At 37.4% G+C, this 27,326-nt stretch overlaps 1 protein-coding gene across 6 annotated transcripts in view; it reads right to left on the reverse strand.

The window, feature by feature from the left end:
- Positions 1 to 781: 781 nt before the first annotated feature.
- TJP2 (tight junction protein 2) overlaps positions 782 to 27,326 on the reverse strand; it is a 63,669-nt gene continuing 37,124 nt past the window's right edge. For all 6 annotated transcript variants that reach the window (XM_035309673.1, XM_035309670.1, XM_035309672.1 and 3 more), the window contains 22 exons: positions 24,737 to 24,790; positions 22,567 to 22,691; positions 20,056 to 20,158; positions 18,741 to 19,314; positions 17,188 to 17,291; positions 16,880 to 17,033; positions 15,751 to 15,859; positions 15,513 to 15,652; positions 14,745 to 14,811; positions 12,546 to 12,696; positions 11,710 to 11,818; positions 10,789 to 10,999; positions 9,378 to 9,565; positions 8,172 to 8,267; positions 7,993 to 8,072; positions 6,684 to 6,894; positions 6,169 to 6,269; positions 5,587 to 5,799; positions 5,108 to 5,218; positions 3,762 to 4,097; positions 3,241 to 3,326; positions 782 to 1,705 (listed from right to left, as the gene is read on the reverse strand). In XM_035309673.1, coding sequence (XP_035165564.1) covers positions 1,537 to 1,705; positions 3,241 to 3,326; positions 3,762 to 4,097; positions 5,108 to 5,218; positions 5,587 to 5,799; positions 6,169 to 6,269; positions 6,684 to 6,894; positions 7,993 to 8,072; positions 8,172 to 8,267; positions 9,378 to 9,565; positions 10,789 to 10,999; positions 11,710 to 11,818; positions 12,546 to 12,696; positions 14,745 to 14,811; positions 15,513 to 15,652; positions 15,751 to 15,859; positions 16,880 to 17,033; positions 17,188 to 17,291; positions 18,741 to 19,314; positions 20,056 to 20,158; positions 22,567 to 22,691; positions 24,737 to 24,781 — 3,483 coding nt within the window. In that variant the 5' untranslated portion in view covers positions 24,782 to 24,790 and the 3' untranslated portion in view covers positions 782 to 1,536. The remainder of the gene's footprint in view (positions 1,706 to 3,240; positions 3,327 to 3,761; positions 4,098 to 5,107; positions 5,219 to 5,586; positions 5,800 to 6,168; positions 6,270 to 6,683; positions 6,895 to 7,992; positions 8,073 to 8,171; positions 8,268 to 9,377; positions 9,566 to 10,788; positions 11,000 to 11,709; positions 11,819 to 12,545; positions 12,697 to 14,744; positions 14,812 to 15,512; positions 15,653 to 15,750; positions 15,860 to 16,879; positions 17,034 to 17,187; positions 17,292 to 18,740; positions 19,315 to 20,055; positions 20,159 to 22,566; positions 22,692 to 24,736; positions 24,791 to 27,326) is intronic.

Below are 27,326 nucleotides of genomic sequence, written 5' to 3' on the forward strand. Positions count from 1 at the left end.
TTCCAGTCTCCAGTCGCTCACTCCTGTAAAGAGCAACTCCACCACCTCACCTTCCCGGCCTGTCCTTCCTAAAAAGCATAAAGCTGTCCATGGCCACATTCCAGTCACGAGAGCTGTCCCATCATGTCTCAGGAATTGTGACAAGATCACAGACCTGCAACTCTTATACTCAACCAAGCTATTAGCTACAGTCAAATGTTTTCAGTACATAACCATTGCAGAGACAGAGTTGTGATACGGATATTTAGGTGAACCCACATCTAAAAACAGCTGGTACAAAAAAAGTTTTAATGCCAACAAATTTTCTCTTGACTGTAAAAAGGCTTAATGAAAGTCAACTATGGTGAGCAGCCATTTCCTCATCTGAGATGCATCTATTCCTCTGTTTCAGCAAGAAAATTCTACCTTTTGTACTTTTTAAAGAGCATTAGAAAACCATATTTTCTATAACATGAGTAAAAATAAATTTTTCTACAACCTTTTCAAGAATTTCTGTTCTATATAGCAAATTAAGAATTAAAAGAAGGAATGGGGAGGCAGAAGTTAATATGCTAAAAGCTAAATGTCATAGTTCTGTGTTGGTATTATTTTAAAATAGAAAAAACATTAGATATGATGCTTCAAAACACTAGGAAGATATATCAACACTGCAGTTTGCCAGTTACTTGAATAGCAGAAGATGAGACCTGGAACCGAACAGTGCACTGCTGCAAACACATTTACAGAAGTCAGAGGTTCTAGCAGACTAATGCTGTTCAGAAGAAAAATACGATACACAAGATTTGTCTATAATATATCCTTTATTATTTTCAGTCTGTGTAAATTTTAATACATGATTGAATTTCTACATCATTTTCTCAGTTTCAGCACATCCTGGTCTTTTCCAACCAACCGAGTCAATTGCACCTTTATTATGTACAGTCAGAATTTATGAAATATTGCATATACATCTACGACCTTAGAAAAACAACACGCAAGGTAAATTGTTGCCATTAAACTGATAAAAAAGTTGGTAAAAGAGTCAATCCCCCTTTAGCATGTTATGACTTTGCACAAGTGTCAGATGTCAAAATACACAATTTTAAATGCTTCATGTTAAAGGCACTTACTGTTCTTTAAATACACCTTCAAATTTAGTTCTATTGCATCAAAAAGTGTATCTCCTGGATCATACTTTCCTAACACAGCAGAACAGCCCCAAAAGGCAGCATTAATAAAAGGAAAAAAGAAAAGGTTTTCATCGTGTTAAAATATTAAAATACTAAGAATTAACACAAACTGTTAAACAGGATTTGGTCCTTGTAAAACAGGCAACAGCATTTAGGCAATAGTGATTTCTTTTCTTAAATGCTAACAAAATAATATCCCCAAAAAATGAAGTCTTCCAGTTTCAGCGTATGGATATGTCTAAGTTGTGTAGCATTCCTACTAATTATCCCCAACAAAAATATAGCTTCTCAACACTAACTACTGCTCCACTTTGGCTGTGAAAGAAGAGAACCTCAGAACAGCGTTATACTTCACATACTAGAAAGCCTACAATTCTGTGTCTCTGTATCTGGATGGCTGTCCATAATACCCCTTTTTAGAGTGGTCTGATAGCTGCCGGCGGTATTCTTCCTCCTCCTCTGCATCGCTGCCACAGCTGCCACGATTCTCTAGGTAGGGTCTGGTGGGAGGTTTCTGTGGTTCTGGAGGTCGGCAGCTAGCACAGCAAGACAAGGGAAAAAGAGACAGAGTGTTTACTTCTATTCTGAAAAGCTGAAAAAAAAAAAACATCCAATATTGATTTTAGGGCCACATACAACTTAGAAAGGCACATGGAGCAAATGAAGCCCCTCCTAGCCCTTTTTACAACATCATTTGCATGGCCGTGGTAAAACTCCACAGAGCTTCGTGTTCTGATTTGATCCACTCAACATGCCTGGAAGAATGACAATTTTAAAACTATTAACTGCTCCACCCCTCACCTACCCTGTTTAAGAGCTTTACAGTGTTTTATTCCCTGAGCACAAAGGTTTTCAAGCTCCTGCTCCTACCCCAACTGACTGACATTTTCCTCACACATTTTTGAAACATTCTTTTTATGCCTGCTTCCTTTTTATTAATCTTCGGTCTCCTGTCTCAAGGTCTGAAGACTTCTTGTGTAACATTTCTTAACTTGATAATTTCTCTCCTCATTCAAGGTTCTTACTAGGGCTCTTATACTAAAAAAATAAACAGAAATAACCCATATGTTTGCTATTTATACATTGCGATGCTACCAATTTACTGTGACACTAAGCAGATATACCTAGATGAAATCTGCCAAAGAAGGGCATTTCCCCAGCTTCAAAAGCCATGATTTTTGCAATTCCATGCTGTATATAAATAAGATGTTGCCCTCTTTCCATACTGCCTTTGTGTTCAAACACTTTTTCAAGGTCAGCCATCAACATTTCTCCAACATGGCAACAGCACTGATTTCTGTAATTAAGCAAATAACTCTGGATATGCAGTTAAAGGTGACTTTTTTTTTTTTTTACTACTTCTTAAAAACCTTGTAAACCTACATAAAAAGTATTCTGTTTATGAATCCAGCAAGAAAACCTGTAATTATTACTTTGTTTTCAATTTTTGCATTTTAAATTATATACTATGACATCAAAGGATTTGACTCTTCAGAAAGAAAACATCCCACTTCTATCGGTTGTAACTAAGAAGCAAGAGAAACTCAGAGCTCTGCAGAGCAGAAAACAAAATCCATCACACAGTGTATTAGCTCTTGCATAGGTGGACTACCCAGGGGTAAACTGACACCACAATCAGCCGATCCAGAACTCACTGAATTTTAATGAGACTCTCCAACTTTCATGAGACTCAAAAAGGATTTCAGATTCAAAAAGGAGAGTTCTCTCCTCAGCTGTACCTAGATGAGTGACTTCACCAAAGTTTCATTCTTGGTTTCCTTACGCACACAATAAATCTGCAGTTGACTAAGTACTTAGGTAATTAAGTGTTAAGTAATTACAGTGTTTTTTCCTAGGTAATTCAAATACTATGAAGAAAATTTAAAAAAATCCTGAAAACAAAAAGTTCATTGAAGTTTTGGCCCACCTATACAGTAATCTTGGAGGCACCACAACAAAGCAATATACCAAAGTAGGATCGATTTTTATGAAAAGAACTGGCAAGATCAGTTCCTTCTTGCTGGTGAAGTAAACAATTTAGACAGAATACTTTAAATTGGTTATACCTTACCTCATGGGCTGGGGCCAGTTCTGTTCTGACTTCTGTGTTTTGACAGGGACAGCATAAATATCCGGGTGCTTCTGGGCTATTTCAAGCTTTAAAAAAAAGTTGGAGAAAATAACTGTTCTTTTTTTAGTCTATCCATTAAGGAATCCTAGACTGTAGATCTAAGCAGGTCACAGCTACATCTGGAACAATTAAAGCACAAACTGAAAGCTACTCTTTTTCATATTCCCACAGTTGCATGATCTTTTACTAGAGTACTAATTAAAACTACATGTGAAAATGAGTGCTGAGAGCAGGAAGGTTTTTAAAACACAGCTTGCTCTACCTACAATAGGAAGCCTAAAAAAATATAGCCTCTTTTTAAATCCAAATCTTTATATTCTATGAAAGAAATCATACTTCATTTTGTGTAGTTTACCACACTTCAGAATCAACACAATGCAAGGGCAAGATTATCATTTTCAGGATGCAGGCTGTTTTGTATGCTTTAAAGTACAGCAAGGGGAGAATGCGTCTCTTCGTACCCTGGCATTCTGGGCCTCTTGTAGCTCTTGCATTCTTTGCATCCTTGCCTTATGATCCATCTCCTCAAATATTTTGACTTTCCTCAGTACAGATTTTGGAGTATTTTCTTGTTCACTTCCTTCCTCTTCCAACTTTTCCTCCTCTTCCTCTGCAGCTGGGATTGCTGGCTGAGTGTTTCTCAGGATGGGCCGTCCAAAAGCAGGTTTCGCAGAAACAGGTGGTGGTGCTGCTTTAGCTGATGCAGTTGAAGTCTCACTGCTGGCATTGATGCTACTTGTTTTGGAGTCAGAGTTTTTGGGGAAGTCATATTGATCCTCTTTGTTTTGTAACTTCCCCTAGAAGTATTAAAAATGCAAATTACGTTTACAATAGCAATTTCATGATTTTTCATTTCAAATGAAGGCTTTAATCTGAAATCAATCATTTCCCCTATGTATTTAACAGGGTCACTTTTCATCCAAAGTAACACTTGAAAAGGTACTTGAACTGCTGCAACATTTTGGCCATACATTCATAAACTACACATCCCCCTGCAGAAGAGTAGCACATTTAGATTTGTTTGTACAGTTCTATGAAGATCATCAGAACTATAACATGTCACAGGGGACAACACAGAGAATATGGACCTCCCAGGTGATTGGTCCATACTGCCTAATGCAGAATACCATTCCCTGGAGTTTAGGAGTGCACAGAGCCAAGCTTGTTTGCTGTTCCACCTTTTCATACACGTGTCCAACTATGCCCAGTCTCCATTGTCAATGTATTTTGAATGCAGACTGCATGGGCACCCACCCTCATAAAGAAAAGACTTTGGAGTAAGGATAAATCAGGAGTTGAAGGAGTAGAATTAGGACTCCAAGTGCTGTGTGTTTTTTGTTGTTGTTGTTGTTGTTTTTTCCCATGTATCATTTTGGATCATTTGTATCATTAACTGGCTATGCAAGGTCTGCATAGCCAGTTAACAATAATTTCTAGTGATGGAGACTGATTTCAGAGATGGTAGATTTTAATTTTGTACTTCACAATAATGGCCATAAGATATACTTTTCCTGATGATTAGCTTAGATTTGTTTTTGCTGTTCTAAAAAAGTGCCTTTCAATTAATTAGCATAAACAAAGAGGAGTGTAGTTCCTTTTCCAAACAGAGATCACACATATTTGAAGACACCTGTAATCCCTTTTCTTTCTGCTAGGCTCGGCAACTCCTTCCTTCATTCTCTCTCTCTCTCTCCACACTTTTCTTGTTTTCTAGTATCTGAGCATTGTCCTTGCTTTTCCTAACGTGCCACCCTGGAGTTTCTCCAGAAAGCAAACTCTGTATTCAGATCTGTTTCTACAAATTTACCTTAGGTGGTTCTGGCTTGAATGCCGGAGGTGGACTAGGTTCTCTAAGGATCTCCCTGCTACCAGCTTTCCTCAGCTGAGCTCTCGGTTCCGAGCTAAGTTTCCTTATGTTCTATGGAAGAAAATAAGAGGTAAAATCACAGTAGTATCCAGTACTCAACAATTTTTGGTCTCTCTGAAGTTTACTATTTTGGGAACGGTAACTGAGAGTCAGATGACTGACAGCAATCTCATCACGTTCACTGCAGATATATTTGCCAAGTTCAAGGTGATGAGACATCATCAGGAAACCTATACAGGTAGGCAGATAAGCAGATCTATTATTACTTTTGCTCTACGCTAGGTACTTCTGAAACACTACTACATAATGCTGCAGTTTAAAGAAACTGCAAGAGAAATCTCCTTTTTATTCCTACGCCATGCGTACTGGGTTTTCATGAAGTCCGAAACACAGCCTTGTTGAAAATCCAGGAATCTCACCTCCTCGTGATGCGCAGGTTCAGAGGACCGGCTAACAGATGAAATCCTTGGTTCATCCAAGGTTTCATCCAGTTCATTGTCAGTGTATGCACCTCCTTCACCATCTGTATCTTCTAAGTCGCTGATCAACCGACTATCACAACTCAAATAGTCAGCACCCATGGCAGTAAGGTAAGACATGCGATCATCTGCATCATCTTCCATGCCATCCATCTACAGAAAAGTCATTAAGAATTAAGGAATAAAGACTAAAGAAGTAAGAGTTAGAGTCTAGTTAGGTCTCAACATCATGCTTAAACAGATCCTTAAAAATGATCTTGCAAAACCAAAAGAAATCTTAATGTAGAACCTTAGAGGAAAGACCTGTAAAAGTCCTCTTTGCCACTTTTCCGTAGCCACAGCATTAGTGATGAAAGCTCCAAATTATAACAAAAAGAACAATAATAGATCATTTTTGGTTAGAGACATTAACCCACTAATTGTCCAATTTATCCAGCATAGGCAAACAAAAATTTGAACCATTTTTCCCTCAAGAAATTACCTTGAGACACCTGTATTGCTTAGTGTGGACTGGCTGCTTACCTTTCCTTCTGATACCCATACTGCTTCACCTTGCTGTTGCTGAATGGTGTCTTTCAGACTACCATACCAGCTGTCATTGGCTGAATTCAAATTGATGGTGGCTGTAAAAATTGAATGAAAAATTACTCATACACAGCAAATGCAATGTGATCGTTTATTTGGTCTTTTCTGTTTAACTTGTCGTTTTAGTAAGGTGAGAGTGTTAAACAGATACTTCATTTAGATCACTGACTTAAAGTATTTTTATTTTATTGTTTGTTCATACCCCAAGCTTATTAACTGACTTACTCATCGCCTTTGAATTACAGTATGCTGATTCTCAATTTCTTTTGTTATACTTTGGCAAGACAAGGAACTTTGAGAAGAAGTCAAAGAAGAGATTGCTCATGACTGTACTTTCACACCCATTTAGTTCCAGCCCATATATGAGTTAATATACAGAGCAGTAAGTGGATGTCTGAGACTTACACAGTTGCATCCACTACTCTCTTGGTTTGACACACATTCTTCCTTACCTGTGAAGAGGTGGGAACAAGTTTTCTTCAGCTTGTTTGCTTGCTCATAAAGCTTCCTTGAGCTTTTGTTAGATGTGGAACATAGCCTTTGTCTCATGATTTTCACACCCTGCTTACTGTCTGGGTTAAAGAAGACTACAATTGGAAACCACTGGGTATAATTAAGGAGATCCACTGCTTTAGGAGTCACATCCAAGAGAGCATGTTTATCCTGTAAACAAGAAAGCTCAGTCAGTGTTCTGCCTGTGGGGAACAAAGGGCAGTGAATGGAACATGGCACCCTAGGAAAACTGGGATGCTTTCCTCTACAGGAGGCCATAACATGTTTGATTTTTTCCCACAGTTACATTACATTCGGAAGCCACAGCAGGCAACCTTTTCCCTTCAACTCAATTTTTCTGAACAACTTTTGCCTGAATGTCCACATTTTTATGTTACTTAACTAACTCTCCTGTTAAGTTAAATGTACACATTCTACCATATATATATTTTAAAATAAGTTGTGATTTGAACCAGCTTTTCTCTTTTCCTGTCCATACCACAGCTTCCACTGCCACAACTCTCCAGCGTACTAATTGTGGAGTTTTACTTACACTTACTAATTGAGGTAAATCCCACTTTTTTTTCTTTATATATATATATGTATATATATATATTCCTTCTCAGCTACTTCTAGTGTCAAGATGAATGGGGTGTGTGCTGTGGTGGGGCCTGAGCTCTGGACAGACTTCTGTGAGCCATTTTAACGCCTTTGGTACTGCTTTTTTGGGCTCACAGCAATAAGCAGCAGAGTACATTCCTTAGCCTACTTTTTAAAGTGCTTTGATTACAACCTACCTATTTGATCTCTAAACAGTATGATCAAAACAGTCAGTGCAGTCCCAGTTGATATCACTGCTTCACAGTTACCACTGTATGAATTGAACGGGAAGTGACTATGATAGCTATACAAAATGCTACATTTCTGATGGCAGTAAGGGCAAGTAAAGCACTGCGTGACAATAAGGCCACCCTGGCAAATTCAGGAAGCATATAGTACAAAGTAGATGTGCCTCTGCTCAAATTTAGAAAGGACTGAAATAGGAGAATTTAATTTCCAGTGTCAGGTTCACCTTCTCATTTAGAGGACATCTATCAGAATCATAGAAAATCTTCCTGAACACATTTCAAGACAGCCCTATCATTAAGCCAATTCTACTTAGCACAGAAGTAGGTGTAGTGAAGATTTGAGGACTCGCAAGTTTTAGGAGCAAACAAATCAAACAACATGCCTTTAGGTATAAGCAATTTTCAGAGAGAAATACTCTACCTGTTCAATGATTTGCCTCACAGTGTTCAAGCGCACTACCCCAGTTGACTTCTCTGAACCTGCATCTCTGGGCTCTGTCTCTGCAAAGACAACATTTTAGTTCATCTGTAATAGCAGGGAGGCTATGATTATCAATTTACGCATTTAAGGATGATGAGGAAGCTAGGAGGAGAGCTTACTTGCTGTCTGGTATAGGTGAGGCAAGTCATTTGACAACTTCTCCATAGCAACATCTGCAATAGGGCCAAATATCACAACAGGTCTCTTAAAACCAGCTGAAAGAAAAATATTTGGAGAAAAGATAAGCCTGGTAAAATTGGTTTTATACCTACACATAAAGCAGCAAAAAAAGATCTTCAGCTAGTATACAAGGTTAGGAATTCATTGAAGATACCACTAAACATGTTTAACATATTTTATTTCTTTAAAGTTTGTGCAACAGTATAATGCATTCAGCAAGCTAACAACTGAGAAAGCGTATTTTAATTTAACAACTTTCTTATTCCTCCTAATGATGACAGTTTGAGAGGATTCTACATTCTAAAAATACAGTGCATCTTCAGCTATCTTTCCATTCAGTAAAATAGCATGAACCTTGCTAGTGGGATTTGTGTGAATAAAGATACAAATGCTAAATCAGCTGCAGAGTAGCCTGAAGAAGCAAAAGAAATGCATAATTCTGTTATGCTTATGTCAAAACAACTGTAAGTATAGTCCTTACAAATTAGTGGGTGAATGCTGTTCCATTACTCAGTCTTCATCTTGACGCCTGGGAGTTTCTTTAAAATATGTTTTACTGTTTTTTTGTTTGTTTGTTTGTTTGTTTTTTCCCCACAATACTATCATGTGCAAATATCCAGGAAATTATCTCGACTTGCTCAACATCACCAGCAATATAGCTAATTTAGAAGGAGAGCATCCAGAAGAGATGGATGCAATCAACCTTAATGACATCCGGACAATCTACTAAAGATACTTGGCTTTTACTTTCTCTCAAGATACTGTTAAGTGGTACTTATGAGCAAGGAAAAGATGGTGATTCATCTCAGGCACATGGGTGGTACTTTCCAAGCTAGACACATAGAAGTTGAGGAAACAAACAAAAAACCCTGCTTGTTCCTTCCCTTATTTAAAACCTTTAAATTGGCGTGTGTAATTTAGAGGCAAATCAGAACAGCAGTTTAGAAAACCTAGAAAGCTTTCTTCTTAGTGTAGTTAATAGCATTCAGAAATCTGCAGTCTGATAAGAACATTATCCCTTTCTGTGGTTCAAATCTAACACTTAAGCCTAAGTTGCTACAAATCACTTATTTAGCTAAGCAGACATTTGAACACTAGAACAGTCAGCAATAAATAGGCACCTGGTTCAGAGCAGTCTCACTTACCCTCACGCAACTGAACTCGCTCATAAGCTGGGAATTTTGTGCTCACAGATACAATAGCTGTCAGATCTTCACGACTCTTCCTCAGATTCTTTTTCACTCCAGATCGCTGGCCACGTGTTCTCCAGAAGTCTGCCCTGTCACTTGAGCCATCTTTTTGAGCATTTTGAACACTGGCCATCTGCTCAGCTCTGACAGAGAAAGCACAGAGCTCATTTGTATGGATCTAGTCAAAAAGGGAACGGATCTTTCCCTGAAGAGCTGGTCTTTGAACTTGCAACTGGTAATTTGCCAGCCATGAACGGGGAGTATAAAAATACAGGAATTCAGGTTCTTTTGCCTTGGAACAAACCCAGTTAGAGTCAAAATGATGACCCAATTTGCCACAGCTACAAGATTGCTGCATCAGCTCACAGATCTTAAACTGAAAACTAATACAAGTATAAATAAAATACTGCAACAGTACAGAGCTGTTGAGAAACTGATGGCCTAAAAATTTACTGACATTATTTTCTTCTCCATTAGACGTCTTAAGTAAAGTCACTGCAGCAGAGAAATAAAGGCTGGTTTGGTAAGATCAATTACCAGCAAGGACAGAATTTACTAACCATGAAAGGGACATGGGACTCTCATAAAAAGTGTATTTCAGGAAATTTCATGAACTTCTGTATGACGCGATTTTGAGCTTTTATTTTTTTCCCCATAATAAAATCACCATATTCAAGGACTGGAAGCCTACAGTCTAAAAATAGCCTTACTGATATTTTTGCTGGTGATTTTTAATTCTTTTACTCAATGCACAAATTATGGACACTTGTTTTTATCTCACAGTAACTTCTATTAGGAAAGTATCATTTAAAACACTGCTGTGTTTTACTCTGTACTTATAAAAATAAGGACTATGGCTTCCAAGAAAAATTAGTTCGGAATACATTTTTGAAACATTTTCCATAAGAATTAACAAAATAAGTTCAAGCACTAGAAGTTATTTTAAAAGATTAATTATCAAAGTATCTTTGCAAATACAGTAGTGACAGCTTGCCCCCCCCCCCCTTTTTTTTTTTAAAAAAAAGGACCCTCTACCCATTTTGTAGAAGAGGAATTGAAGCCATTAATGGCCAAAGATTGACTGCTGAATCAGGAGCTCTAGGCCTGTGTTGCAAAGATCCAGCCCAGTGTGCAGGCAGCACAATCCTCTCATCTTCTCCTCACATAATACCATGGTTCTAAAATCTACAGTTTTGCAGGCAAAACTATTGTGAAAATAAAGACAGAACAAGTTCTTCGTTCTTGCAAGGAGGGAAAAAAAAGAGCTATGACATAGGAAGCAAAAATATTTTGTTATAAAAAAAAAAAAAAATATTACTTGATGTTAACAATGACAGACATTAACAATGACACGATGTTTACTGACCTGCTCTTATTTGGAATGAGGCCCTTTTCAAGTTCATTTCCAATTCTCACAGCTAGCCAGTTTCCCAGTTTGCCATCATACAGTGTATCGACTACTCTAAAGATTTCCCCTCTGGTGAAGGCTAAGCTCTGTGGTGACTCTTTATCACACTCAAAGTGGCTTCTGATGAAGAACGAGTCTCCTCTGCCACAAGCCATGATGTCTCTGTAGACTGAATCAGGAACTCAATTTAGTTTATTATTTTCACACTTAAAAGAAAGATTAACCAGTTGTTCCAGAGAAGAGTTTTGAACTTCTTCCACTCCAAACAAAAATATGCAAAAATCAGCCTCCACATCCATTGTTCTTCCCAAATATTACCAAAAATATTCTATATTTGTACACATATAGCCCTCAGAGCAGAAGGGAAGCATGAACTTGCACCGTGACAGAGCAAAAGACAGCTAGACTACTTCAGTATTACAGCAGGCTATGTCTCCAAACAGGAAAGCAAGAGGTACTGCTTGTTCCTTAGCTGCTTATCAAATTGTCCATTTACTGCTGGCAGACTGTGAATACCTTATGACTGCCAAGGCACAGCTGAAAAGGAATGTAAACAGCAGATTTCAGGCCAGCTGCTACGTGCAGAAAAGCAGAAGGTATAAGCAGTATGTTTGCAGGATTAAGAAGAAATGCTACTTGCTAATAATGAAAAAGGTAGAGAAATACTCTGATAAACATATCACACAGGCATCGCTATGTCTCTTGTGGTACAGAAGGCAGCTATCTCCTAAATTTCTGAAAAGGAGGGTAACTAAAATGCTACCAAGAATAAGCAAGAGATAATTTATTTGTGGTTTCAGTGACAAAACAGAGCTTAACATCCTCCTGATGACTGCAGAAGCTTCATGGATATACACACCTTTTGTTCAGAGCACCTACCTTCATATTTGCTTTGAGCCAGAATTGTCACTGTTTCACCTTTGGGAATTTCTAAGAGGTACAAAACAGCATCTTCCCGAACAATGCCTCTGAAGTCTTGAGTGTTTACCTATGTATAAAAGAAGAAAATAACATCTGAAAAAAAAAAACAGTTTAAAAGAAACACCCAAAGCTTAAAGCACTTAAAAAATCTTAAATATTATCTTCCTTTATTTTATATATACACACGCATATATATATATAAATATTTTCATAAAGTCAATATAGGTATTTTATCCAGCCATTCACAATAATCTTTCTGAAATAACAACGTCTTGGATATGCACTGCTAGACTGTTTCTTCTACTTGAACAGTCTCCATAAGGCCTTTAAAATAAACACTATCAAAAGAGAAAACAAGCAGATGAGAGAATTTGATTACCCTCCTATTTGAATATTTTTTTTTTTAAAGAGGACAAAATGGCATAGAAAAATAATTCAGAAACTGGGAAAATTAAATTGCTGTTACCCAGGAAAATTAGAGAAAAATTAAAAAGAATACTGGCCTAATTTTTTTTTCCCTCCAAGACTGGGAGAGAAAATTTATCCTCTTCTATCTTGGGACTTTTTGATTAATATTTCTCCTACCTCACCCTTCCACAGAAGCTTGCACAAATCAATACATGATATTTAATTTGAGTTGTACTTCGAAAGCTGATTTCAGTAAAATCTCTCTACCAGACATACACATATCAAGAAATAACTTGCCTGAGAACATAATTTCTTCCGTATTTCCACTAAGAAGCACACCAGAAGAATAGAAAAGTGGTCTGAATTTCAGGGATACATACTCATACCTTAAGAATCTGATCTCCTTCCTGCAGTCCTTCCTGATCAGCTGAGGTCCCTTCTTGAATTCCAGCAATAAATATCCCAACATCATTTCCACCAGCCAGTCGTAGACCCACACTGTCCCCTTTCTTGAATCTCACCATTTTTGTATTAGGACTACAAGATTTACAAGCCAGAAAAAGGAAGTAAGGCCAGATGTTAGGCATATGACAACACTAGTTTGTCAAGAGCAAAAAATTGCAACTGCTTCAACAAAATCGTATTAATAATACTCTTATCCCCTTTCTCTCATTAGATAGGCTACATTTACTCAGGTAATTCTTCAGAGACCAGAAAGCAGAGAATTTGCATTTTTTCAGAGTGGAAACTTAACTAGAAAGAGAGACCAGGTGACACACACAGACTTGACAGAGCAGGAAAATGACTCTTAGTTCCTGAAGTCCTGAAGTCATTCCCAGCCTATTGGATCTTCTCTCAGCTGAGCAGCTTGGTTTTGTTTTGTTGGTTTTATCTTGGTTTTGTTTGTGAAAACAGCCTGAGTAATCACAGTTTTTTCCTCTAAGCATCTGAGAAATGTCATACAAATTTACACCTATTTTCTTTGCAGTTTAACATTCATTAGATTACATGGGACTCTTCAAGTTTTCTTTTACAGATAAATACTTCTGAGTATATTTTATTGCTGTGTTATCAATCATACCTTTCATATTCCAGAGAGGAAGAGGTTACTGAACAAGGTCCAGTGTTTTTCCTGTCAGAAAAGCTGTATGCCTAAGTGACCTTCCAACACAGAGGATAGTACTTATCTGTCAGCCTTTCTCAGTAATACTCTAAGCCTGTATTATAAATTCCCCTTCACCAAAATAATCACTTGATTAATTTGTACATCAGTGACAATACATGCAAGGTCCAACCTCAGGAAAGATCTGAGAAGAGAATCTATTTGAGAAAAAATCTTCAAGCTACGCAATCTTTAGGCTTTCCTTTACAATCCTAGTATTCCTCAACCTTTAATTTCTGTATTTGGAAACTCTCAAAGAAAACATTTAGGTTGATTTCATATCAATACAGTACATAACTTTTAGTATCTTAACTCTTACGGAATCAACAGGACCAGGTTGGATTTACCCACTTTAAAAAAACATCACATACGCACACCCATCATGAGCAGTATTTTGTTCATTTAGAGCAGAGATTAGAACTGCAGTATGGACTGCACAGGCTTGTGCAGAAATGCAAATTTCTGTACACAGTTTCCAGCCTTTACGGAAACACATATATGTTTGGCCTTCTCTTGCAACAGACTTGTTTCTGAATTAAATAGAGGACATTCTCTTTGTATATTAGTATTAAGAGAAAGTGGAGGGTTGTCTTTTGTGTATGTATACAATAATGAAGAGGTGTAAAATTCTTTTTATGCATGCCATAGCATTGCACAGGTTAGAATGGACCTTTACTCAAAACAGGTTGTGCAGGGCCTTGGTCAAATAAGCTTTTGAGTATCTCTGGTGGTGGAGATACCACAACATACATGGGATAGCTGTTCCAGTGGTTAACCACCTCATAATAAAAAGTTTCCCCTGTTATATGAAGCCAGAATTTCCAATGTTCCAACTTGGGTGTGTTGCTCTTCATTCTACCACTGTGTACCTTTGAGAAGAGTCTGGCTCTGTTTTTTCTACACCTATTCACTATGTAGCTGCAGACAGTCAACTTTGCCTTCTGTTCTCTCTTCTCCGGGTTTAACAACCCCTACTCCCTTAGTCCCTTCTCATATGTCATACGCTGAAGTCACTGACTCTCCTGATGGCCTACAGGTAGACTCTCTCCAGTGTGTCCATGTCTTTCTTGGCCTAGGGAGCCCCAAAATAGACAGAGTACTACTCCTAATGCTATCTAGTAAGTGCGAAGTAGAGAAGAATAAAAATATACCATTTTGTCAGTTCCTCTGCAAGCACAAAAGCACAGGGTGTTTCTATGCCTTCCAAGTAGAAGGCAAGTCTATACCTTCCACACAAAAAATTCTAAAATGAAGTTCATCCCAAGTACTGTCAGTTAGAAGGTACATCATCTCTTCTCAGCATTAAACTATGAAGGGAGTATCACTCCAAAAGGGCAAAAAGGTCCAAACATACACAACCAAAAAACAGGTGTGGGTCATGAAGAACACTGAGTGCAAAAGAACACAGCAAGTGCTTCCTTACCCATATATTGCTTCATCTTCAGGGCTGGGTTTAAGAATTGTTCTTGCAACTGGTTTGGGTTGAGATACTGTATATAAAAAAAGCCAATGGAAGTTATTAAGCTATTAAAAACAAGTTATAGCAGGAATTTTTAGTGATCAGATAGCTATCAATCTCCCCCATGCCAAAGATTAATATAGATTTTAAAGTAAAGCTTTTTTTTTTTTTTTTTTTTTTTCCTATAATTGATTTACTTTCCATCCATCCATTTTGCCCCTTTTATTCCCCCCTCTAATTCTTGAAAATACAAATCGGTCAAGGGAGGAATACAGAACTCTCAGGCAATCCAGATCAGACTTCAGAAATAGCTTCACTTGGCTGTTTAGGTTACCAGGCTACAGCAGCAGAAGCTCTAGATGAGTACTTGCTTATAGAGGTTGTAATTCTAATTGACAACTGCCTTCATGTAATCTCAGGTGTTCCTTCCTTCTCTGCACTGCAAAGCAAAGACAGACCCCTCCCATCTGCCAGGATGGGATTAACAGGAAAACTACACTAGACACGTGGATATGATTGAGAGAACAGATTTTTGTTGTCAGGAGATGAAGGCAAAGAGGGAGAAGGAGGAGAAGATGATGAAAGTGAAGAAGAAGCAGAAGGAGGAAGAGAAGACAAAGATGAAAGAGAAGACGATGAAGACAAAAGGATGAAAAGATGAAGGAGAAGAAGACAAATATGAAGAAGCAAAAAAAAAAAAAAAAAAGGAAGAAAGAAAACTTCATCTCTGACCTGCCACATCATCTTGATATTTTGGCTCTTTGTTTGTGTCTACAACTGTGACAGCAGCAGTAGCAATGTCACCAGTCGATTTAAATGGTGTAGGCATTGCTCCCATCCTGGACATCCTACTGGATGAATCATCTTTTGCACTAAATGAGAAAAAAATAATGCAGAGAAACCATTTATCAGTGCATGTATTTTAAGCATTTCCTTGATAAGCAAAATACTAGAAAAGAACACTTCTTACTTTGGTTTGTCTTTTAGTTTTTCATTGGATGAATGTGAATCTACATCAGAATGATGTAATCTGTCATCTTGAGGGGAGAATGATCTGTTTGACTCTATTTCTGAAATATCTGTAAAAACAGTAACAAAACAAGAAATTCTTATATTATCTGCACATATAATCACCACATTTATTTACAAAAGCTTTCAAACACGAAGTTGACACTTCAAGACCATTTCCATTCCAAGTTGGATTTGTCTATGGTTCAAAAAATGTTGTATGCTTTTTAGTGATTCTTCCCCCTGGAAAATATCTCAGGAAGACTTCACACAACTTTTGGTAAACATGCACACACCACACAACAGCTATGACCACACAATAATCTGATTATGTAGTGTAAACAGACTTTTATTTGAGCTCTGCTGGAAATACAGAAACGGAAGTCTACATTAACCATCCTTGTTACTGCTTTTCAGTCATGAAACAAAATGGCTCTCAGATTCAAGCTATATCTCAGTCATCACAGTAAAACCTATGAAGAGTTGTTTGGAGTATGCTGACATCACAGAAACAAGTATCTTGCATTATTTAATATAATATCCTGTTCCCTCAAACATCCTGAGGCCTTCCCAAAGCAAGATTATGTTGTGAGATACAGCTCATGCATTGCCAGAGATCCCTAGTACGGAACAGATCCTGGAAATGGAAACCAGTTCTCCAAGGGATTTAATTTTCTTTTGTCCTGATCATTTTTCCCTCCCCCTGAATGGTGTAATGAACGTTAATGCCCTTGGAAGGAGAGACGAGTCCATTCCATTTGGTTTTAAAACTAAAGTCTTTTATTAAAGTAGCTGATTGGAATGTTATGAGAACAAAGATTGGTTTTGCCTGACCACCATTGCTTCTTCTATCTCTGCCCCCTCGCAAAATGTATGATTACTACAAAATTCTTCTTTCACCTGAAAGGAAGTTGCCTTGATGCTTATTTGGATAGTATTTAGTTGTGTATGCATTCAGTGTTTTTCTTTTAATTATTTATTTTGTTATTTTTATTTTTTTAAGAATCTAGTGTCACTATATTACAGAAAAACACTAGGCTCCAATTTATTCCTGAAAGGGACAAGAACTTTTTATCCCCGTTAAACCTCACCATCCATTTCTGAGTCGCTGTCGTTCAATGAAGGAATGTTGAGCAGTGTTTGCTTTCTGTCCCTGAGGACAACCAGCTGTAGCTTTCCCCGTGACTTCTCAATCAATTTTCGGGCATCAGATAAAGACATGTTCTCTGTCACTGTACCATTGATCTGGACATAAAAAGGCAACAATAACACTACAAGTAAACAAAATGTCCATATTGCACTGAAGTTTGATAGTGAACTTGACTGTAACATGACATAATCCAGAGAAGCCATTTTAACAGGGAGCTTCTACATTGCTAGCAGTTTAACCAGAACGTACCTTAAGAATGATATCCCCTTCATGAAGGTTGCCATCTTTTGTTGCTAGGCCAGTGCTGGTCATTTCTTTTATGAAGATCTGACTTCCAAGCCGAAGACCATATTCTAGAATCAGGGAAATAACCCACTGTAGCTTAGATGATGAGCAAGAATGCATTTTTCAAAACAACACTACGTACATGCAGTATTATACCAAGAGAAATTAAAATGGGGACCCAGTAAACCTACTTAACTTCAGGCTTTTTCCTATTTCAGCACTGTCACTATAGTACAAAAAATCAGCAGCCCGACAACAATGACACACAGATGATTAGCCTGCATGGTCAACAGCAAAACAATGCCTTTGTTGCAGAGGTGCTCATAAATACACTGGACTAGATTATCTCCATATTGTATTTTGTATGGTGTAGAAAGGCATGGTAAAGAGTCAGAAAGTGCTAAAAGAAGATCTGGTTCTTTTACCAGCTGCTCCTATCTGTAACAACCCAATAACATGCCTCAGTTGTTTCAGGCAAAAGGGAAAAAGGAAAGATAACATTGGTTTTAAAACAAGCATGCCCTAGAGCATTAAAGGACAGAAACACAGTCACCTACTTGAAAAAAAAAGTCACCATGTTTGAGAGAATCTGCAGAGTATTCATATGAATGGTAGAAATTATTACAGAAATACTGGCTACATGTTGAACTTTTTAATAAAGATATCTGAAATTTCTCCTTATTTGTATGCTTATCTGCATTATCTTTGCAATTTTAAACATTCTGTGCAGGGGAAGAACAAGAAGGAGGGACAAGAATCCTTGCCAGAGTTGATGAAAAAAAAAAAAAAAAAAAAAAAAAAAAAACTCCTGTGTACTAAAATTAAAAAAAATTCTTCCAAATTACAACAGGCACATTTTAAAGGTATATAAAAAAAGAAAAACAGCAGCACCACCACCCAGAAAAAAAAAAAAATAAATAAAAAATATGGCACAACCTAATCTCAGATATGCTTTGCAGCACAACAGTCTTTCTTTCACAGCACATTATAAGATCACGCTTTTGGCTGCCATCTACACACTCCAACATTCAACAAGGAAAGGCTGTTTCAATTGTTGCTATTTCAGTAACCATTAATTACATTCTGAAGTATTCAGAAACAAACAATCCTTGGAACTACTTCTTTCCTTCAGTATAATTAAATTAAATGCTCTATTAAAAACAGAGTCTACTCTTCACCCTTTACAACTACCCGTTTTGTAGATGTGCCAAGTGTAATCTGAATCATGATCAGATCCATGTTTCTCACCATATTCAGGAGAATAGGGAGGAGAAAATGGAAAACCAAAGGACACAGAGGCTCAAAAATACTGAAATTATGTGGGTGAGCCATTTGTTGTTCAAAGGTGAAGTCCACAGTGCTTGGAAAAAAAAAGTACCCAAAACCAGTCAGGGAAAATGAAAGAACAACTTAAGCAACCAGTGAAAAAGGCCAACATTTATAAGTGCCCTCCCTGCCCCCAGCAAAATAACACGCTGCATTAAAAGCCTATTGCTCTATTCCCCTCCTTTACCTACCTTCACTGTGTTTGCCTTTTGTTAAGAGAACACTGATCGGTCCATTCTGATCCTGCGGTCCTAGGTATTCATGTTGATGGTGCATTTCAGGCGAAGGACTCCGGGAACGAAGCCTGTCTCTACTTCGGCTCCTCACCTCCCTCGTATATCTGGGATCAGGTTGAGATCCATGACTGTAACTGGGTGGGCTGTAGTCTCCTCTGTAGTCCCGTTCATAGCCACCATCTCTGTCGATGCTCCTTCCCCTGCTCCGATCTCTTCCATAGTCTCGATCCAAGCTCCTGTCAATACTCCTACCACGACTGCGATCACGGCTGTATTCCCTACTACGGTCTCTGCTTTTGTTGCGCCCTCTGTCTTCATCATCTCTATAGCCCTGATCCAGGCTGTTTCCCCAGCTTTGGCTGCGCCCTTCATTGCCACTACGCCAGCTTCTTTCACTGTAGCCACTTCGAGCACTTTTGCCATCAAATTCTGCATGGTCATCCATTACATCTAAAGCTCTGTCCTCATAGTCAAGGGAGGGGCTTCTCCTCAAAGCAGCAGCCTGCACTTTCCGTGGTCTTTTCACTACCTGTTCAAGGCAGGATGAAACAAACAAAAAAGAAACCTCCAATGGTCACAATGTGACATTTGACAAATGAAAAGTTCTTCACACTTCAAATAGATAGGGGGAGAAATAGAGAACCTGAAAACCCTGACTCACTGCAGGACTGTACTTACCACACTGGAAACCAGTCCATTTACAGGACAACCAGTAAAGGAGATTATTGAGATGTACAGAAGAAATACTAACTAGGAGAATAATAACAGTAGGAGAATAAAAAAGTAAAAATAAAAATCAGATCAGCAACCACGTGATTTTACCTCTGCAACAGATACACTACAGATGTTTTTTCTTTCTCTAGATGACTTCTAAAAATGTGACAGGCCCCTCCAAAAGAGATGTAGATGCATCTCTCAAAGAAAGCCAGTCTCGACAGCAAATTATTGGACAAGGTCTGTGTATGCTGATCATAATTTTACTCAAATAATTTCATTTTTTTTCAACTGCCACTCATCATGTAGTAAAAGTAAAAATTGAAGACAAATTTTATTCTCAGTTTTTCAACAAGATAACTTTGTGACGCTGTAATTTAACTTCCATTTGCTTCACCTGTATGAAGTATGTCTTTAGTTATTTACTCTGTACATTCAATTGGGCAAATGCTTTGCTTTATGCATTTATTGTCCTTTTCATAGAAGAAAACCAAATCCTTGGTTGTTTACACAGGTACATACCACTGTACAGTGAATACATCTGTATTTTACTTACAATGGTGGCCACTTTCCCACTTTTCCTAAGCTGTTGGACTGCAAAAGAATGTGGAACATTTTCCATTGGGGTCCCATTAACTATGACCACCCGGTCATTTTCTCTGAAAGAGGGGAGAGAAGAAAAAAGAAAAAAAATAAAAGTATTTAAGAGGTCTTCATGAAAACAGCAAAATGCAATTTTATTTTTTTTCTCAGGGATGTGGGTGAAGACAGACCAAAGGATTTCATTTGCTTTAATAGAGAGATTTTCTTAAAAGCTGTGTTTGTTATACAGTGCTGAAATACCTGAGGTTACTACAAGAAGCCTCCAGTATATTTGAAAATCAGAGTTTGGACAGAACTGCATAATTTTGTACACTTATTATGCCCAGCTTCGGTATACTGCCATAACTTTGAGGAATATTTTGTTTTGTTTTGAAAGGATATTCATGACAACCATTAAAACTTTTATTCTATTTTTGGTTCTTCCAGAACTCCTAGTCCTCAACACCTAGGTGGTATTTTTCACAGAAACATAAGAATTTCAAGAGAGCTTCAAATTGCTGCACAACCACAGCATTCAGACAAATCTCTATAAAGTACCACTGTAGCACACAGCACGCTCTTCTGAAAGACTAGTATTCAGGCCCCATCTACACTGGAAGAACCTGATTGGTCAAAACAAAACCAAACTCCCCCAAAGAAAAATGAAATAAACAGAAAAACAAAAGCCTAAAACAAACAAACAAACAAAAAAACCACCCAAACAACAAACACAAAAATCCACCAAATCACACAGACCAAAAGAGACTACAGTTTCATCTATTCCAACCTCCTGCATGCCTAATAGACCATTAAGAAAGACTTAGCCACCCCTAAGAGACAAACCCATATAAACGGTAAATTACAAAAAAAAAAAAAAAAAAAAAAAAAGTTTATTCCCAAAAGGATTTCTGCCCCCAAAGTACAGGAAACTAAAAAAAAATAATAATCCACCACTCCTCATATTAGTTTGTTTTGGTGATAACTCAGTTAGTAACCTTGCACTTAAAGCATCAGTCTGAAAAAACACTGGCTACTGTGCCTTTTTCTGCTAGATAGGAGAAACCTTTAGTACCCATTATTTTCTCTTAACTGTAATCAAGTCACATCACAATCTTCTTTTTAAATAAGAAGATTACTTATTTTAAGCCTCTCTCTGTCAGGCATTTTGTCTAACTCCTGATTTTTGTGCCTCTTTTTATAACCTTCCAATTCCTCTTACTGGAAAAGTATTCCAGAACAGCACACTATATTCCAGTATCAGTTTAATCTGCACATTATGCAAGTTAAAATAGCTCTCTTCACAGTCTGTGTACCCAGAGATAGCACTAAATAATGTTACAGCACTACATGAAGAGCCCGCATGTGTGTTCACTCTACCCTAGCAAGGCTTGCAGGACTGTAATACCTCACACCTTGAATGCTGGGCCTACATTCCTTAAGTTTGCCAGAGGAACAGCTTCACCTTCAGTTTTCTTTAGAATGTGTTCTGTCTGCATGTCCACAAATTGCTTAGTATGGCCTTGTCATTACCAATTTACTTATGATCATACATAATTTGTGGACATGATTTTATTCCCCAATCACAGATGATTATGGATCAATATTTATTATTGTAGTGTTGTATAGGAGTCACTGTTTTTGCCAGCTTATGTTGAGAACGGTTACATGCTCTGCAATACATCTCTTATCTAGTCCTTCATTAACTACTCAGTCAGTCTTTTCTCTACCACACAAAATGTATGTCTGGCAAAAGGGCCACAACCCACCCACTCTTCTGAGTTACTACTACTGTGGGATTTCATCATTCTTCCTAACTGTCTAGTCCTTATCAAAGTATTCCAGGATGAAAAACTGATCAGCAGAGGACTAGAAATTGTTCATCTCAGCCTATAGATTTCAAAACACTTGTCTGTGATAGATGTTGCCTCACCAATGAATGCACTATCAGAAGGAATACCTATAACCTGCATTTTGGTATTTTTTTATTCCAACTATAAAATATACATTTAGCAAAGGCTTCTGTTTCTCTTCCCTGCCCCACTGCCATGCCCAACACGATAAAGGTTGAGACCTGCTGTTGGGCTCTTTATCCAACTTACCACCATTCTCTTGAAAACTAATGTCTAACCAATAAATATGTTTCCTGGAGGAAGAACAGGAAGAACATTTTGAGATGCTAAGTATTTCTACTGTTCATTTAGATGATATACAACCTTACGAGAGACATAGCTGACTAAAAAAGCTTTTCAGTACCAGTGAAATTTATTTACTTAAAAATAGCTAAGAAACACTCCCATGTTTTTTTTTTTTCGTTTTTTTTTTTCTTTTTTCTCCCATTTAAAACAGACATCTAGGTCTTCAAGAAATGATCACATCTCAGTTTGGTTAAATCAGCAGGATGTCAACCAAGCCTGATGAAGATTTTACGTATTCTACAGCCATGACCCTCAAAATACATCAGACAGAGAAAAAAGAAATTGCTTACTGAAGTAATCCATCTGCTGGGCCACCTGGGAGAACATCTGAAATGACTATCGAGGTTTCACCATTTTCAAAATGTGGGTTATCTCTGCCACCAGAAACTGCAATCCCAAATCCTCGTTTTGAATCCTTTGAAAACAAACAACAAAACTCAATTCCATCAGAAGGTGTTTTGACAGAGAGAAAGAAGAGTGGCATGAATGTTCTGTGATGGCATTCTACCCAGACAGTATTCAAAATATGATAGTTACATGCAGAGTTGCAGAAATATGCAATACCTCTATATTTAAAAAATAATGGATTTATGTAGCAAGAAGACATGTTCTTGTGTTCCAAAACCTCAATCTACAGACTTGTGATGGTTAGTAATTAAGCAAAGTTCTCACTAACTTAGCCTACATTTTGCTACATCATCCCACTGGTTATTCATGCCAAATTTATTGTTAGATACATGACTCTATTGTGTTCATGATGCTTGGGGAAACCAGAGAAGCATTTTCAGCCTTCTTTACAACTGCTATCTAGTCTCTAATAACTACTTACTCCCCCAACAGTATAATCAAGATTATGACTGACACAAAAAGCAAGCAGTGAACTTGTGAATGGTCTGTAATTAACCTCTCTCACAATCAAGCATTTTAAATATGTATTTTATGTGCAACCTGCCTTCCTAGAAATGTCAGATCTATAAACTCTTATGTTTTGCATTCATAAAATTAAGGAAGTACATCTGAAGGAAGCATGCCTGTTAACACTAGACCTTCCTTAAGTGTTAGTAAAACAGAACTGCAGAAAAGGTGTCCGCAAAACTACATTTTTTTTAAACACAGAGATTTAACATTATTAGCTATTCAATATAGACCCTCTATCACTAAAAAAAAAAAACATAACAACAACAATAACAAAAACACACAAATTATGCCACATTTAACATGTTTAAATGTTTTTAACTTATAGATGAATTAATACTCCAGGTTAAAATGGCACCTTTCCCACAACTCAGCATGTTTATGTCATCACATGCTAGCTTGTGCTCCACTAATTTCAATACTAAGTGGGTATTTATTTGAGAAAGTAAAAAAGCAATGCTTCACACTTGCTGCACCTTAGTTTTACAGGAAGCAGACTGACACAATAAGGACAATTAAAAATACAGTACAGAATTATACATATAATTAAAAATAATGGTAGAACTCATCAGTAGTTGAGTTGGACTTGACACAGCAAGTCCAATCGGCTCATACTGCGTAAGTGGGAACGGGTTATCTCTGAAGCAAAGAAGTAGTTCACAGGTTATTGAAGATCTGAAAAGTTTGAAATTACAACAACTAAGGTCTCCTTCTGCAGTGTTTCTCCTGTCTACCTCTGCAACATGAAAAACAATTTTTCCTCCAAAACTCAGCATATAAGACAGGTTCTGTAGGCCAGATGACTGTTTTACCTCAGGCCGTGGTCATCAAGTTGATTTCATTGCAGAATGCATAAAAAACGTTAACAGCACAGGACATCCTACTCATTGAACCCAGATCAACAAAACAGCTGGGAAGACCACAACTGCTGCTGAAGGACACATCCTGTACTGTGTTGTGGTGGCCTAACCATGACAGAACTCAGAAGCAAGAGATGTACTTTCTTTAACTCAATAGGACTTAGTATACATTGAGTATAAATTCATCTTTTCTTAAAATAACTGTTTAGGTGGCATCTGTAGCCCACATATTTTAGAAATTTAGATAACAGTATTTTTCCAGTAGTTTCTACACTGCTAGATATGAAAGATATGAACAAATCAGAGAAAATGTGTTCAGTGAAAATTGTAAAGCTTGGACATTAACCTCAACTGCTTGATAAAGCCATCTGCTTTGTTTTTAAGGTTATTCATTGATGAATTTAGCTATGTGGCTGGCATGTGGTATATTAGACTGTCATAACCATCACCAAATAAAAGCAAGTATAGCACTTAAATGGTTAATTTAATTTACTCTTAACATTAAAGAGTCGCATTATAGTATGAGTAACTAGCAATTAAGATTTAAAATAGAAAAGATATCTCATTTGCACAAGACATTACTCATATTCTTGACTCATATATGATAATGACATTTAGAGTAAAACATAGTTAGACTACTGCAGAGCTTGAATATTTGAAAACCAAAAATAGAACAGGCGCTCACCTTTTGTAAGGTCACGGTGTACTGTTCCCATATCAGCTCTTCCATGCCTGGGGCCTGTTGCACACAGAAACCAATTAGCAAAACACAAAGCACACAACAATCTAAACTGTTGAATACCCCATTAAAACACAGATATAAATATAATAAAAATAAACATACATATTCTAAGCATTTGGTAGAGTTAGTATGCAGTGCATGTAATTTAATGATTATTTATTTTAAAATGGAAAAAAGTGGTAACAGACACAGGTTGGTAGACTGTCTTCAAATTACACTGGTTTAACAGTTCATCCTCATTTTCTGGAAATGTTTCATTCAGCGTAAGCAATTCATTCAGATCACACTAGCATTATTATTAACAAATGCTAAATCCACGCCAAATTACACAATTAAGTATTTTAATTCCCCTTCTGAAATGCAGTTTTACAAAAAAAAACAGTTATCACTATATAGCACTGGTATATCCATTTCTGTGATACTTCTCAAAAATCCTTTTTTTTTCCCCTGCCACATTTCCCGTTGAAACTGATCCTGAACTGACCAGTTTATCTTACATGATATAACCTGAAATCTTTCCAACATCACAGCTTAAAATTCAATACAGAATAATCACCCAGCTGTGATGCATCGTATAGTAAGTACATAGCCAGCTTCTGGCTTTTAAACCAGGAGAAAAAAGGAACCACTGCATTTGGCACTGAAAACTTTCACAAAGCAAAGCATATTTTTGCAGGAGAAAAATCCAAGCACTGCATGAGTATGTGCATGCAAATACTCAAGCCATAGATTTGTTTTTACTGCTGAAAGTGAACATCTTTCTTGATAAGGTAAGAGTTTTGTCAGGAAACAGAAGTTCAGGCAGAAGCTTGATTTTGACTTAATGGTCTTTATAAAGGCTTTAAAGGGATTACTGGCAACTAAACTCCAAAGAAAAACAAACAAACAAACCAAACCAACCAACCACACAAAAACAGATAAGAGATGTGACACAAGAAGAGTATTCCTCTGTTTTAAAGAATCCCTTATTTTTCAAGAGTAAATGTTTTCTGGCAGTCAGGAATTATTCAGCAAGCCATGGAAGCCATTTATAAAATGCAAGGAACACTACAAAGTATTCTCCCAATGGATTCTGAGCACTCCAAAGCAGAATGAAGTTTATGTTTTCCACTGCACGGTCATCACATTAAAAACAAACATCAATGTAAGTCTTGCTTAGAGTTCCTGAAGGAATATGCAAAATATTCAGCTTTCTTATCAGCAAGTTCACAACACTGAACGATGTTAAATATGCATCAATACTTTTCACCCAGAAAATGGACAACACTCTCCAGTTTCTAGGACCCTTCAGGTATAATTAAAAACACATTTAACATGTCTGTTAAGGGGGGACATCATATTAAAACTGACACAAGTAAGTATTTCTAAACTTCTACTTGTCTAGAACAGGTGAGAATGAGTGGCATTTACAACTTACTAAAACATACATGTCCTGGGTAAGTTAATTACTCTGTTTGTTGAAGCACATGGTGAAATTATTTCCTCTGATATTTCCATGTTAGCAGCTGACATATCTGACCCTTCAGCTAGCCGACACTGAACCATCTCACTACATATATTCCCTTACATAGAGGACATCTGTGGTAAAATAAAAATAAGGTAAAAATAAATAAATAAATTCTCCTTAACCACATGCTTATTCTGAGCCACTCTGATAAATAGAAGTGACTTGGATTGCCTGTTTTGCATGTATGAAAATGGATGGTTTACCTACTAGTGACCCTTGGCTACACCACTACTGTCCTACTTTTCTATATGGTATTTTTAAGTTTTGCAGAAAACCAGTCTGAAAGGCTTCAGTGTCATTTAAATTCCAGTTGGCTTCACTGAAGAGAATTTTAGAAATGAAATGATCAAATGATGGGTAAAATTTAAAGGACAAGCAGCTGGGTTCCAATTTTGCAGAATTGGGTTAGATGTAAAATCTTTTCCATCCTTCTTACAGTACACAAGCCCAAAACAACTTACAGGGGTGACAAGAACTTCACGTGCATTCAGTTTGCACTGCCTGCGGTCCTCACCAACTACCTACCAACCCAACACACCGAGACCAGCTCGGCGCGGACAGTGCAGTGGGCAAGAGCGTGCTGCCCTTGCAGTGGAGCGCAGCACCCTCACCGTGTCCTTCCAGCAACTCTAACATCAGGTCTTTGATATTCCACCTGAGAAAGGACACTCTGAGAGAAATGACTGCCTATTCAGTACAACAGTGGAGCAAAAGGACTGAGGAAAGCATAGTAAAGATACTGGAAAATGGATTTATAGGTATGAAATGGCTAAGCTGACGGGAATTTCCTTCAAGAACATGATTCCTCCCATCCGTAGTGGCACAGGTAAAACCTTCTGCACAATGGAAGAGATTCACTGCATAGTAAGTCAAAGCATCGTAACCAAATGTACTTATTTTGGTCTGATAAGCAAGTCTTGCTTATCTGGAAACAAAAACAAGTACAAGAAAGGAAAGGAAAATACTGCCTCTACGATTAAGAACCTGCAAGATGTTGAGCTGGTAGCATCATGCATCTGTACCTTG

Source organism: Oxyura jamaicensis, chromosome Z (genome assembly GCF_011077185.1).
Source record: "Oxyura jamaicensis isolate SHBP4307 breed ruddy duck chromosome Z, BPBGC_Ojam_1.0, whole genome shotgun sequence".
Lineage (NCBI taxonomy): Eukaryota > Metazoa > Chordata > Aves > Anseriformes > Anatidae > Oxyura > Oxyura jamaicensis.